The sequence below is a fragment of the Crocodylus siamensis genome, chromosome 10 (genome assembly GCF_052110815.1).
Source record: "Crocodylus siamensis isolate JL-2025a chromosome 10, ASM5211081v1, whole genome shotgun sequence".
In the NCBI taxonomy this organism is placed as follows: Eukaryota; Metazoa; Chordata; order Crocodylia; family Crocodylidae; genus Crocodylus; species Crocodylus siamensis.
This window is the reverse complement of record NC_143404.1, coordinates 5,257,240-5,272,556: the sequence shown is the minus strand read 5'-3', so window position 1 is coordinate 5,272,556 and position 15,317 is coordinate 5,257,240. Positions and strand designations below refer to the sequence as shown.

Below are 15,317 nucleotides of genomic sequence, written 5' to 3'. Positions count from 1 at the left end.
CTATCTGTATGTAGCCATCTGATGTCCTGTGGTACTTGAACGCTGTACCTCTTCCCTCCTGCAGGGCTTCCTTATCTGACTGGAGACTCTGTATGGGGAAGAGACAATCTCTGCAGAAAGCCAGTGGCAAGAATTTTGGGTGCTTGCTGCGAGTGCAGCTTTAATAACCAAGACCTTAAAGCGAACAGCATTTAAACGTTCAAAGGGAAATACTACCAGGATATGTGAACTTGTCAGAAGGTCTCCACTTTCAAGCACAAAATCTATTAAAATATATGCAGTGGGTATTAGACCTGATGTTTCTCTCCTGCCATGGACTTGTGTGTTAAGTAGAGAAGGACCAAAGCAGCAGTGCTTGGATCAGGCTGAGGCCTCAGTCCGAGCTAGCATTCGGATTAGACCACACAGAACTCCTGGGTGCTTCTCGTGAGATTCTGTCCCAGAACAGGAGAAGACTGGCAAGACCATCAGCTCTGGACCCAGTGAGATCCCGTAACAAGAACTGCTGCACTGAGGGCCAGTGGGAAATGGGTCCATCCCTCCCTCCGACATCTCCAGACCCGGAACTGTGGGAGCACCAGAACATGGGTATTGCCCCGCTCTCTCCAACCTCGTTGCTGGGGGGGGGGAAGCCACAGAGCAGCCAGCCAGAGAAGCAGAAATTCTCCAACCACTCAGCCAAGGCTCAGCAGCTTTGCCCTGTAAACTCCAACCCCAGTCCTTGCTATCTCCTCACTGCAGCTTCACTCCAGAGCCCTTCCTCTTCCCCCCCACTTTTCTTCTATTAAACTGATATCCTCCTATCTAGCCCCCACCCCAAATCACAGCACTCACAGGACATTTGTTACCATCCACGTTTGCTCTACTTGTTCTACACCTTCCTGCAATGGGTCTGCCTTGTGCCTAGCTTGACTCCAAGTGCTTTGGGCAATGACTTATCCCTGCCTCTGTGCTTGCACACTGTGGGACCCCACGCTCAGGTGGCCTCCAGCACTCATCATATACATGGCAAGTGCGACAGACACTAGCACAGCCACAAAATGTCACATCCTGTAGGCCACCTGCTTCGCTACACATCGTCCTTGTCTTTCAATGGTCCTCCCTCCTGAAACCTGCTCTTCTCCCCAACCTGACAACCCCCCTCTGCAACTTACATCGAACGGCAAAACCTCCACAGTTGTATTGAAGAGTTTGTCTTCTGGGTGCTCAATGTTGCCACTGCGGAAGAAGAACCTGTAACAGAGACCAGGGCCATTAGAAGGCGAGTGTGGACTTAGAGGGGGGCCATGTGTCTCCTGCTAGGAATGAACTACCAACTATAAGACCCTGTAGGTAGCTTTACCACCTAGGAAAGCCATGTGGTGCTGAGACTGGGAAACTGAGCTAGCTCTGCATGGCAACAGTCAATTATGAGTGTACAGTGGTGTGAATTAAGGGATGTACTATCTTCCCCTAGGTAAAAGGAGTTGTTATCCTCTCTTAGAGAGTCAAAGGATAGCAAGTTCCACGTGAAGGAATATAAACTGGACTCAGAAAGAAACAGCCCACACCCCCAAGATAAAATCAGGGTGCTACAGGCAGGGGGAACAGATAAAGGAACAGAAAAAGAAAAGGTGCCAGGCCTTGCACCCCCCCGCCCAGTACCCCTGAGCACACTGGCCTTTCAATGCGGAGAGGTTTGAAGAATCTGAATCGGATGAAGTCTCCTGCAGCAGGGGTGAAAGCCCAGAAGAAGTCCTCTTGCAGGTAGGCCTTCTCCAGGGTGAAATGCTGGTAGGTTTTCAGACTGGTGCTCACCTCTGCTGGAGGGTTGACATGCTCTTTCCGCAGGGCTTGCTTTCCAAAATCTTTGTCCTTTACGCACATGCAGCAGAACAGGGAAAAAAAAGTTGCAGGTTGGTTTTCAATGAATGAGACACAGGGCTCCAGGCTTTGGGGGAAACAGATGCAAGGCCCCAGTGTCTCAGTGCTAAAGCAGAAGTATTTTGTGTTTTCCACCATGATAGTAGATGTGGTGGAACCTAGTTGGCACAGGGGGCTGGGGACAGCACTCTGCTTCCTTGAGGGAGTGGATCCGCAGGAGCACAGGGCTTCAGGGGACCACAATCTGAGGTAAATAACCCCTCTGCACATGCAGGAGCACCTCAAAACTACAGGCACTGACCAAGGACCCAGTCTGCAAGGTACTCCATAAACACCATAAAGCTGGTCCCTGCCCCAAGGACCATGCAGCCTAAGGACAGCTTCGTCCCTGGTTACAGAACCCCACAGTGTCACCCAGCTATATGGCATGGGTTAGAGCCATGACCAAACACCCTGTGCACGCCCTGCATCCTCATTACATAACGCATGTGAGGAACGGGGCTTTTTTTTGGCATCTGTGGTTGGATTCTGTCAATATTTAAATGATATAAAAACCCACCACCTGATTCACACTCTAAAGCAGCAAGTCATAACCCGCCCAGCACAAACACCAGAAATCAGATGCAATGGCAGCTGGGACCAGCAAGGAGCGGCCAGGCAGTTGCCAGGGCACCCCAGGCTCCGTGTTGGATGCTAAGTGCCTCCAGCCTCTGGAGAAAGTGGCTACAGCTGTCACCCTTACTACTGGAAATGCCCTGAAAGAATGAAACCCCGAGGAGTGAAGGAATGCAAACACAATGGAGCCTGCTCATGAACTGGCACCACACCAGCAACCAAACAAGCAGAGGGATTTTTTTACATATTGAGAAAGTAGTGTGATGCTCTGGTGTCAAGTACCCACTTTTAGTTTCTGTATCTTCCCAGCCAAGGAGGAGTGGGTTCCCACATGCTGGAAGAGCGAGGGCTTGAAGCGAATCCTCAAGTTGGCTTTCTGCCTGTCGCAATGTTTCTGGAAGGAGAAAGCACCGTGAGGCAATTGGGCAGTACCCTCACGGTCCAAAGGGGCAAGGCAGAGGGAAGGACCGGGACAGATGAGAAAGGAGGGTTGAGGGAGACACGTGATATCCAGCCCTCAGGACAGCAATCTTTCCCCTCTATTTCGGCTTTGATTTGGAACCAAGGTGAGCTTTTACTGCCAGTTTTCCAAGGGCAACAGTGGGCACATGTACTTCTTCATGCCAAGTCCTTCCGTGCCCCCAACCCAATGTGCCAGTGCCTATTTTGACACCTCCCCAATCAGTAAACTTCCCCGTTTGCTCAGTTTTTAATGCCCAGGGAGGCCACTTGATTTTCTATTTGGTTTGCCAAGGTAAGCTCATCTCTGGATCTCTCCCAACAGCAGTACAGAACACTCAGCTGGTTTGGGCTCCCAAACCCAATAAAGATACTGTTCTCACCCTGCCATCCCCCGCCTCCTGGGTGAGTTGGGGTATCTGCTGCAGGAGCCTGTCTAGCCTGCTCGTTATGAAGGCCATCTGCATATGGCTCTGGCTCTGGCACTGTGGTCTGGCCCAATTTCAAGCTCATCACGACACAGGATGGGGGGAAGTTCAGCTCTAATGTGAACAACCATTATTAGGGTTGGGAGAGAGTCAGGGAGGGACAAAGGGAAAAAACAGGCAAAAAATAAACAGTGCAAAGGTGGAGCAGAGAGGAAACCTTATCCAGGGACTGGAAGGAGGAGATGCCGAAGGAAGACACAGCCTCTTACACACAGGATGCAACTACCAGCTGGGCAGGATCTAACCCCAGGCACTGCATTGGTATCTCTTTAGCCAGACAAGCATTTACCTTCCTTTAAATCAGATTTCCTCTGGGAGACTGGGAACAGGACACAGACACAGGGTTAAATCCCAGGGAAGATAAAGGGATAAAGATGCAGGATTTTGGTGCAACTGTTCCAGGAGGTTGGTGCACCCTGCTGCAGCAAGGGCCCCTCTCCGCACGCAGCCCCTACACCACACAGATTCACAACAGAAATGAGCTCCATGGAGCCCCACCGCAGCAGCCAGACTCTCCTGGCATAGTCCCCCAGGCTACCTGTGCCCCTAGCCCACAGACATGTCGGGCACAGTCCCCACAGCAGGCTGCGCTGGAACTAATCCCTTAATCCCAGCTCTCATCACATTAGAAAATTAAAACTGGCTGTGCTAATGGGAAGCTCCCTGAACACTGCCGGCAAAGCTGCCAAGCCCATGGCAGGGCCCACTGCTGTAGATGAGAGCAAGGGGGAACACAGCATCAAACCAGGGTCCCCTGCCCCTTTGCTTGCTGCGTTAGGGATGGGTCTAAAGAGAGCAACACAGGGAAGGCAGCTCCACTGGCAACACAGGGCTTCACTCTGAGCACATGGCTTGAACCCAGGTGAAGCTAGAATTAGGTCTCAGATGCAGAAGCACAGTGGATCCCCAGAGCTGGGACAGCACGAATCAGACAGGCCTCCAATCAAGCAGGCAAATCCCAGCAGCTGCCAGGACTGAAGGATTTAGAAGTGGAGCCCAGTTTAAACAGGCACTGTGCAAAGTCAGTCATGCAAACAGTGGGGAGAAAGAGCCAGAAACCCTCCTAGAACTAGGGGATATGCTTCTAATAATAAGGCAGCAATGTAGAGATTGGCAGCATCCCCTGGGAAAGCAGCTGGCAGGCAGAAGGGCAGGCGTTTGCTGGCTGCATGTGGCAAACAGCTTTAGGACACTGGTCACCTTCGCAGGGGAAAAACTCCAGCCACATTCCCTCCCCCCTGCAGCAATGGATGCACAAAACCACCCCCTGCCTGGCCCATTTCGGGAGGAAAGGGCAGGAGGGGGTCTGCCATGTGTGCCTGGGTGTGCCAGGGCCAAAGCACTTGAAGAGTGCACAGCACCGCTCCGAGGCAGAGATGTGTCCACTTCCCCAGGAGGGCTCTGATCACCAAGCTCTGGTCTTAAACATATCCCATACTTGCTCCTGCCACCCTTCTCCAATACCCTCCCCTGCCTCATAGCAAGTCTCACTTTGCACAGATGTAGACACCACTTCCACCAGCACCTGCAAAGTGCCAGGCACGTGCATAGGGCACAGCCAACCACAAACATTTCAGCAGCCACAAGGCAGCAGTAAGGAACTCCCCACCGCACCTGGGGGCTGCCATGAGACCCCTGCTGCTCTGGTCTGGTTGCAACACACTGTCTGCATCAGCAGGTCATGGCAGATTTATATTCAGGTCATTGGCAAGGAGCTGTCAGGTTAGCCTGCACGGGTGGTCAGGGCAGCCCTCAGATAAACCGTGTTAGAAAAGGGAACCCACATCCCACAGCAGTGAAAGCTAAAAGTGTGGGCTTGGGAGACATGGTGGGGCTTCCCTCTGGGGCGCCAGTCAAGCAAGGAGCTGCTGTCAGTTCCTCTTAGCAGCAGATACATATGTCCCCTATGAACAAGAATTCTCCCACAAGCCACAGAGAGATGTGGACACTTCCTAACCACCAAGAAGGATTCCCAAGAAGCAACATGCTCCTCTGGATGGCAACAAGCTGAATTCCTTGACGTTTCTTTCTATATAAGATCCCTAGGGATTTCCCTCACCTGGCCTGCAACTTTGCTGTATTAACAGAGGCTCAGCACAAATGGCATCACAGTCACTGGCTCTCCTGGAAGACCTCTCCATAGCGAGTGCCAGAAGCTGAGTGCCTGCCAGAGGAGCAGAGACTGCCAGCTGCTCTCTGGGGACTGTGTACTTACTGCATCTTTCTCTGGGTTGCAGACTTTGACCCAGAGAATGTGGTCCAGGAGCCAGTCAATGGGCTTGTCCTTGTAGAACATGAGAATGAACTCCACAATCAAGCTGAGGTCCAGTGACTTGAACATCTTCCCTGGAAACACATGAGGGTGGAGAATAAGCAGACATGAGATAAAACCAACATGACTGAGACAGAAGAAGGCATAAGGTCCAAGGAGAAGGGAACTGCTCTCTTCCCCTCACAGCTCTGGTGGATGTGAGTAGCCATGGGCCTGGCCCACACAATGTCTGTTTATGGACCAGCACCACTGACACTGCCAATATAGCTCTGGAGTGGGGGAGTACCATGCCTTGTGACCAGTCCAAAGCATGAATCACCTCCCGCAGCAGCAGAAAGGTGAAAACATGCACAGCTCCAGGAGAGGTAGTTTCCTGGCTCAAGGGCTCTTAGGGACTCGAGGCCCCTTTAAGTGAGTCTAACCAGCAGAACAGGCAGAGCCACTTTCATAGCTAAGCAGGGCTGCTCCTTAAACAGCTCCAAGTAGATGCAAACTTACCCCTGGCCGTGAACCACCCACCACATCCTGCAGAGAACCTGTCTGCTGGGTCAGTGGGTGGATATATTTTTATTACAAGCAAGGCTGAAACCAGCAATTTGGTGCCAGGGGAAGCAGTGATGCTGGCAAGCAGGCATGTCCATCCCCCTGCCCCCTCCTCCATGTGGAAGCAGAATCTCATAAGAAGCCTGGCCTCGTTAGCCTAACACATCACCACATCAAAGTCAGTGGGAAATGAGAGATGGCTACTGTCACTATGTTCTGTTTTATCTGATCTGTGTCAACCAGAAAGGTGACTGACACGCAGGCTTTCGTCCCGTCTCTGTAACCAGGTTGGTGCCAGAAGACACAGGACTGAAAGCACGTATGGTACTTTCTTCCCTGGGCAACTGAAAGGGTCAACGCAAGAACTGGAACAGGCCAAGCAACAGTATCTCAGCTGAGCATTGGGCAGCTCGCTCAGGCAAAGGAGTCACGGAGCTACTGGGGCTGCACTAGGCTCCAGCAGGATGTGGGGGAAGGGGCAGAGTCAGTTACCAATAAACCCGAGCTGGGAGAACTCCAGGATCATCCACTCCTCAGACGGCTGCTGCAGGGCAAAGTTCTTCATCGTGCTGAGATAGTTTGGTTTGGCCACAATGTCGTCCTCCAGCTGCAAGAGAAGCAGACTCAGTGCCTGCCCCATGCACAGAGTCTCTCTGCTGCAAAATCCTCAGCAGCGCAGGACACATGACGGCCTTGGCCATGGCAGAGGTTTTTTGGGACCATGCACTATGTAGGCTCTTCACCTCCAGCCCCAGAGGCGCGGGGAACGCAGGCTCCCACACACTGAATCCCTACCTCTCCCATGCTGGGACTGAACACTTTCGCTGGGTTGGCTGAAGCGCAATGGAAAAAACTGCGCTCATGAAGCTGCAGGTTCTGCCCCAGAATGCACAGCATTGTGCCCGCATCGGCAGGAGGGGCTGCTGCTTCGCCACCCATTGGAGCAGACTCCGCTGTGAGGCTGGGCTGCACTGTGGCACTAGAAGCAGACAGATGCTGAAGCAAGTCAGCCCTGGGGGGAGGCCCTAACATACTGCCCATACTGTAGAGCTTGTGTGCCTCGTTTCCATAGGAACGTGGGCTGGAACGGACCTCCAGGGTCATCCGTCCAGTCGCCAAGTATCCAAGGGAAACTGTATCATGTGACCATGGGAGCCAGCCCATTAACCTGCAATAGGTTAATCTAGGGGCACGGTATTTACACAGAGCAGCTGACTGCAGGAGACGTGCAGCAGAGTTCCCACATCAGACCTGAGAGGGCTGGGTGCGAGGAGGACAGTGTTTCCAAAAGCCAGACCCGCTGGAAGACTATCCAGGTCGGAAACAAATCCAACAGTATCTCAAACAGCCTCTCCCTCTTCCCCCTTCACAGAGCCCGCTCGGGTTGTGTTGCACAAACACACGTTCGCTTTCCCCCACTCAGGGCTACGTGTCCCGGGGAATTCACACATTCACTCCCAGCCAAACCCACCTGCACATAGTAGATGCCTTTGGACTGTGCATACATCATTAGAAAGCAGTAGTCGAGGTTCTGTTTAGTCCTCCACCTGCAACAAAGGCAAAGGGGATGAACACACTACTATGTATGGGGATGCCTTTGTCTCACTCCCAGCCAGAAGAAGCTCAGTGCGGGAAGGCAACACTATGCATTGTTACTAGAGGAGCCGAGGGGATGAAGGAAGCCTGTTGCTTATGAAGGATATAACTGGGAAGTAAGAGGCCTCTCAAATAAACATCATGTGGGTTAAAAGCTTTGTCCCAGTTTGACATGTGGAGCACAGACATGGGAAACGCAGCAGGGCAAGTCCAGCCGCACAAAGCCGACGATGAGTGTTCACCCTGCCGCATGTCTTTAGTTCTCATGTAACGTGAGTTGAAGGGCCTGGCATAAATCCACAAGAGGGATTTTTTATCTTGTGCGTCTGGAGACTGTGACTGCCAGTGTTTTTTATTCAGGTCTGTCTGGTCACCCTGCATTACCTGACTCTTTCCTTAGGATCCCCAAACGATTCCCGCAAGCGGGAGAAATCAGGGTAGAAGTGTGGTGAAGGGGAAATGACTTCCAGGAGACCAGAGTGTATTTCCTTGGGAAACCTGCAGAAGACAGACAGAAGTAACCAAGGACTTGATGATGCTGATTCACAGACTGGAGTCACTGGGCACATACTGAGCTACAAATCCTGACAATTTAAAACCTCCTAAACCAAACCTTCATTGTAGCTGATGCTCCCACAGGCCTGGCTCTAACCCAAAAATACCAGCAGGGCATTTGTCACCAAGTATGAAGTCCATTCTCCCCCTCATGTTTTCTAATAGCCCCACAAAAGTTGAAGTCTATGTCTTTCACTGCCTTTCTCTTTCTGCATCATCTCCACCCATGCTGATTGGCAATGGCAGACTGCTCAAGGATGTAGGGTTCCTCACACAGATTCTCTGCTTAAAGAGCAACCACCAGCACTGTGCGCTGAACATCCTGAATATCTGCAGGAAGAATGGTGCTGGCCATCCCAAGGAAATCCAAGCTTTGTTCTCTTGTGGACATGTGCTGGTGCTGGAGGGGTGACCTGTTGTGGCAGAGGGAAGGGGGGGTATTTTTGTGCAAGAACATCTTAACTTGCATTGAGTGCACCAGGAGGCTTTGCAAAAGTTTACCACCTAAAAGGAGACATAGCAAAGCCCCAGCACATGGTTTAAAGAAGGCCACTTACAGAGCCCTCCACTCTGCCCAACAGGGTTCCCCACGCAGCAGTAATGCAGTTGAGTGGGGGCCGGCCAGCTGCCACATCAGAGATGCATTACAAGCTGCTCACTCTACACTAAGCTGACCCCAGTCAGGTGAGCAAGTCACGCTGAGGGTCTGCCAACACCAGAGGCGTTGACAGAGCACCATTCTGCAAATGTCACCTCGCAGACGCCACTTTATTCAGATCTGATATCAGAACCGTCATAGCTGTTCTGAGAGGAATTCTTCCTGGTTTCAAACACTGGCCAATTTCTCATCTGTCCAAACAAACCTCCCGAAGAAGCGTGGGTTCCCAGCCACATGGTTTGGAGCTGGTCAGAGTCCATTTGAAAAGACACCCCCCACCATGTACTCTGAAAAAACTGTACCCTTTACCACTGCAGACAGCACCCAGATATTACTGCAAACCAAGACAGATTAGGGAGACAAGTCTCTTCCATGCATGGCACATGTAAACAACTTGCTGGCTACCCTCAGCCTCATGGTTTAACCTGCACAGTCAGTTCCTGTTCTGTGCACGACAGTGTTCACCCAACACAGAGGATGGAAAAAGCAGCAGACGGTATCCCTGGCAGAAGGACTCCCAGAAATAACTTTTAGCTCATTTTTTAAAATCAAATAAGATTCCCAGGCGCCGGCTGGGGCCCTTTCCAGTCACCTTTCCTCAGCAGGAGCTGAAATGCTGCTTCGCACCACAGATGCCACCATGTTGATGAAGCAGCAATTGCTTTTCACTAAGCAATACAAGCCGAAACTGTCATGTCTCCAGTGCCCAGCTGAATTTGAGAGGGAGATAATTTAAGCAAGTTTGCAGGGAGGGGGAAGGAGTAATCAAATCACTAAGTTGATTAAAGTTTCAAGGCCTTTATGGAAGGGCACTTTCTTCAGCTGTGCCTGGAAATTTCATCAGGGTACATCAGACAATCAGCCCATTATCTCCTGATCACTGTAGTCTCCTGCCAAGAGCAGAAGGGTGGATCTGCTGGGTTTTTTGTACAACAGGATGGAGGGCTCCATTTGAGCTCCTTTGCAAGTGCCCTAGGAACACAATGCTTTTCCATTTTTCTATTATTGGAAGCAGGCCCCACCCGCATCACTGGCACAGGAACTGAATTGAGCCTGAGGACACACTGCCCTTTGCAAAGTCTCGTCCTTAAGGTTACTCTGATCCTTTGGAAACATACAGACACAAGAGCTGGACTGGATTCAGAGAGCCTCTGCTGTAATGATCTTTTTCTTTCCCTCTTTGAGCTCTGATACTGCTATTGCCTGAAACACCTCACTATTAATAACCCATCAGCTTTATCCTCAACATTAAAAAAACCCCACTGAAATAGCCACGAAGCTGCAATAGCCACTAGGCTTGTACGGCAGAAATTAACAGTTACACCAATGTGGCATAGCATAGAGGCTGGAAACGCAGTGCCAGGGGGCGAAAACAACCAAACCGGCAAAGAAGAGACAGATTAGCTTCAGCAGAGCCAGAGAAACGACCTCTGCTACTGTCCTGGCTTGCTCTGGTTTGACATCATACATGCTTATCATGCTGACCAACGAGTCCAACTCAGTGAGCAGGAGGGTGCTGAACAGTGCAAAAATACAGGATTACAGTAAATCTAAATAGTCCATTTCCTCACAGCCCCCCAGGACAGGAAAAGCAAATCAGACAGCATGAGCACACATGTTAAGCACAAAGCAACCTACTGGACAGGATCAAGGCGAGGTGGAACTTATAATATATGTGCTGAATGTTGTGACCATTGTGATAAAGAGACAGCAAAGGAGCACCTGGGATTTAAGAAACAAAAACAAGGGACTCCAAGGCATTTGTCCTCTCTAATACAGCTTTTCCCCCACGTTGCTAGATGCAGAGCCCACATGAGCATAGTGATTAGGAATTGCTTACAAGGTTTTGATGTTCTCTGCCACTCCGGCCGTATACTGTGTGTCCGTCTGAAAAATAGAAAATAAACACAATAAGGATATCAGGTTCTGAGAAACCATCACTTGTTTAAATGCCTGATTTAGATTCTCTGCCCAAGCCTGCACCTGACAAACTCTTTCTAGACCCCCCGGTATGTGCTGTCAGCATTTCCACACAGCTTTTGTTGGTCTCTGCGCTTCACTCCACGTCACCTTGGGCCTGAGACAGTCTTCTTATGCTGGCAGCTTCTTCACATTCCTTCTGTTTGGCCACTGTTAATTCATCCCATTAGGGAAGCTGGAACGCTGTGCACCTTCTCAATGCGGTCTCCCTGCACTTTTGAATTTAACTGTCATCGAGGTTGCCTGCTGAGCCAGCCAACCTCTCAGACCAAGGACCAGAGCCTTCTCAATTCTCGTCCTACAATGAGCATACAGCAGGGGTTCAATTAAACAGACAGCCCCTGATGGAAGCAGAGTTCTACCCTCCTCACAGGCTTCCAGATCTCGCACATTTACAGGTTTGGGGCTCATTTCAGTTCCCATCTCCCAGTGTAACTGCTCACGGGTGGCCTCAGATTTGAGCTGGGCATTCCTAGCAGTTCACAGGAAAAGGGTAACGACACAGCATGACACCAGCTATTAAAAGAAATGGAAGTGAGGAATACAGAGATTCACGTAAGGGCTAGGAGAAAGGGAGACGGCAGGAAGGAGCAGGGTCTCCTACCCTCTTTTACAGAATGGTGGAAACTGTAGTCATGCATCCCTGACAGCTTCACTGCTTATAGGACAGGGCTCTCAACTCCCTAACAGGGACTTGCAGAGATGGCCTCGAAGAAGAAAGGCTGATGACTTCTATCATCAGCACTACGTGCTGAACAATTGTTTGCAATGTCCTCCTCTGTTCTGGGCAGTGTCAGATTTGGCACCACAGGGAAGTGAAGAGCGAGGCATCAGGGTGCATTCCAGGAGCCGAGGCCAGCACTTTATCTGCAATAATGACAAGCAAGGCTTTTTCTGGAGAGAAAACTCCCCCCTTCCCAAGCAGTCCTCAGGGCCCTGGCCATGGATTGATTTCTCACTGTGGCACTGTCAGGGGCAGAGCTATGGAAAGGAAGGATGGGGGTCTTGGATGCCGGGGGCAACCGTAACAACCTGGGAGAGCTCCCCTCTGCCACAATAACCGCTTCAGCACCCAGCACCTGCCACCACACATCACATCTGCCCACACACGCTGGCCAGCTGTGCAAGGTAGGGCAGGAATGCAGTGCTCTCTCACTATCATAACACAGGTCTAGGAGGACTCCCTATCCTACACACCTCTCGCTGGTCTCCAGCATGGATGGGAGCCCCAGCCCTTCGCAGGGCGAGAGAACTCAGATCAGAGTTTGACAACATAAAGCAGGCGGCTTCCCTCAGCGACCCAGAGGAATTCACAGCTCTGAAAAGGAAGCTTGGTGCCAGAGCTGCAAGCTGTTAGATCTCACAGCCTCCGACACCTATTGAACCGGGAACTGCCTCTCGGTTTCCAAGATACTCTGGAGCTTTTACTACAGGCAGCCATTAAAAAACAGAACAGACAGACCTGCAGGACAGAGCCGCTGTCCGACAAACACCCCTTCCCCGTAGCTTCTGCCTTAGACTACAGGGCACCTCATTACCCTCTATATGCCTACGGCCACTGCATGTCTGTTGTAAGCACGTGCCCCCTTTCTGGACCTTTCCTCCTCAATCCTGACGGTTCATGGGCCTAAGACAGCGGGTGCACAAAGAACTGTGTTCTCCAGGTGGGCGCAGAACACCACAGGAGGAGCTGGCAGTCATGCAGCTCCCTTTTCCCATGGTTCTCTTAGCACCTTATAGTTCAACATATCCTACAGTTAGTCGTCCTGTCTTCCACTACTGCAACACCTAATATTACTGCAACTGAGACAGGGAAGGAATTTTCTCTACCGCTGGCTCCTCCCCATTTGGAAGGAGTCTCTCACAGCTGTGGGGTGAGGAGGGACTGTAGGAACACAGGCAAAGTTTGGCAGAAGAACTTGGGGCAAAGGTAGTACTCAAAACTTCTTCTAGACCAGGGATTGGCAATGTTTTGGAAAGTGTGCCAAAAACATTTGCAACCTTGACTTGGAAGATGTTGGCATGCCAGGGTTGGATGGCAGGGGAGCTACGAGTGGCCTGATCCTTGTTGTCACAGTACAGCCAGGCCCCTTCCCTACTGTCCGTCCCAAGGTGCGTGAGCCTGGCTGTTGCTTTGAGGACCCCAGGGCTCCCGGCTGCCTGCTACAGCCAGCCCAGGCTCTAGGTAGGTCCCTACTGCCTGCCACAAAGCCCAGGCTGCTCGCAGCAGAGGCCAGGGAGACTGCAGGTAGCTGCACCGGGGTCCGTGGAGCTCCAGCCTGGCTCACTGCCAACGGTGCATGCACATGCACCTCAAGCTGGATGGCAGGGAAGGGGCCACGGCTGCACTGCCACAACAAGGATCGGGCCCCTCATGGCTCCCTGAAGGCAAGCGTGCCAAACAAAACGCCTTTGGGTGCCACACTCTAGCACACATGCCATGAGTTGCCAACAGGAAAAATTAATTCAAGTGGATTCTGCCCCTTTAAATCCTCACCAGATCCCTGCAAGGTCTATTTTATAGATAGACCAGTTACAGCGCAAGAGACGTTAAGTGATTTGCTAAAAATCATAGCATGCCAACGGCCCAGCTGAGAATCAAACTCACTCCCAAGCCACATCCACCGATCCAGACTCCCTCCCCCTCCGCACTTTGGTGGAAGCCATTATCTCTTGAAGAGTGCATTTTCCCTTGGTACACAATGCAAGCTACCGACCTGAAAGCAAAATGCTACTCAAAACATCAAATTGCTGGTAAACAGGAAACTAAAACAGACATTTATCTTTGCTCTGCTCCCTGCAACACACCACTGAGATTTCCCATGCTCACTGGATTTCTGGAAATTAAGACAAATGCATTTCAGGCTTGAAAAAAATAATCCCATGGGGAAAGTGGAGGAGAAAAAACCCCACCCATATAAAGCCATAGATAAAAGCAGCTCTCATGGATTACTGCACCACGGCTTTTCAGCTTCTGGATTCGGGAACTAATTTTGGACTCCACATACCAGTACCACAAAAAGTGCTAGTCTCTTCCCTGGACAAATGAGTTGGAGGCTGGAAGAAGGGTGTTAGGGTGTTTGCCACCTGATGGGCATGGCAGAGAAAATAAAGGAGTCTTGGAAGATCAAGAGGAGAAATTCCTGGAGCATATGAGGGAGTGACATTTGGCCTGCTCTGATCAACAGCTGCTTAGCATTCTGGAAGAGCAAAGGTCAATCATCACAATTTAAATTAAAAAGATGGATGAGCATGCCAGACTGGCAGCTGTAACGCAATCGCCTACAAACATATTGACCCTCCACGGCCGAGTGCATCCAAGCATTGTTTCACATGAGAGATGGCTGCTGGCCCCTCCAGGATGTGCCCAACGATCCCTGTCGGACAGCCGCCCAAGGTTGGACTTATCTGCCTCGGCAAACGGTAGACCTGGCTCTCAGCCATAGGAAGGCATCCTGCTGCTTTATGGATGCAGGCAGCATCCTGGCCTGGCCCCAAACCCCTGGTAGGAGGGGGAAGGGGAGGAGCAGGAGCTGCTGAAATAGGAGAATTCAGTGCATGGTCCCATTACCTCAGCAATCAGGACAACGATCACCGAGTCCTCCTTCTCTTGCTGGGTGAGCTCCGAGATCAGGGAGTTGAGCGTGTCCGTCAGGTAGGAGTGAACCTCTCGCTTCACGGTGGGGATTCCCATCACAATGGACACTGCCAGAGCCAAGAAGGGGCATTCTTAGAAGTGGTCACACCCAAAAAACAAACAGGATGCTGCACTCTGCCTTTTTCTTGGGTTGGGTGCTGTGCTGCTCTCTCACAGGGAAAAGGGCTAGTGCGGGACAGGCCTGCTGGAACCCAGGCTAAGTCACTGAATGAACCCAGTGAGCAATATCCCTTATTTCTGAGGGCAGGCTGGCCAGAAAACAGGAGGGATTAGGGGCAGCCTGGCAGGGCCTCCTACAGAGACATTCAGCAGAGCTGTCACAACACCAAGCCCAACCTGAGGAAATGGTGCAATGCCTTCATCTTTAGAAAGGCCTCTGTGCCCCAAAGACAGCACTCTGCACTGGCCCTCCCTTCTACTCAGATCACTAACCCTCCACCGAGCAACCCCTACAACTGCAGCAGCCTAAACAGGTGCAACTCAGCCCCACATCAACACTACACCTGACTCTAGGCACAGCTTCCCATCAGGCGACTGCCATGGATTTCACCTAGAAAGCAATCAGATACACTGGTAGACAGTCGCAGGTGGAAGCGGCAGGTAGCACTTCAGTGCCGGTTAATGCACAGA

At 51.3% G+C, this 15,317-nt stretch overlaps 1 protein-coding gene across 1 annotated transcript in view; it reads right to left on the bottom strand.

Annotated features, from left to right (window-relative positions):
• MGAT4B (alpha-1,3-mannosyl-glycoprotein 4-beta-N-acetylglucosaminyltransferase B) overlaps window positions 1-15,317 on the bottom strand; it is a 75,515-nt gene that overhangs the window by 8,007 nt on the left and 52,191 nt on the right. The window contains exons 4-13 of the mRNA XM_090064138.1: window positions 14,601-14,734; window positions 10,890-10,936; window positions 8,221-8,334; window positions 7,712-7,787; window positions 6,733-6,847; window positions 5,641-5,771; window positions 2,765-2,872; window positions 1,661-1,854; window positions 1,155-1,233; window positions 1-88 (exon numbers count right to left, since the gene is read on the bottom strand). Of these exons, the coding sequence (XP_089920264.1) occupies window positions 1-88; window positions 1,155-1,233; window positions 1,661-1,854; window positions 2,765-2,872; window positions 5,641-5,771; window positions 6,733-6,847; window positions 7,712-7,787; window positions 8,221-8,334; window positions 10,890-10,936; window positions 14,601-14,734 (1,086 nt within the window). The remainder of the gene's footprint in view (window positions 89-1,154; window positions 1,234-1,660; window positions 1,855-2,764; window positions 2,873-5,640; window positions 5,772-6,732; window positions 6,848-7,711; window positions 7,788-8,220; window positions 8,335-10,889; window positions 10,937-14,600; window positions 14,735-15,317) is intronic.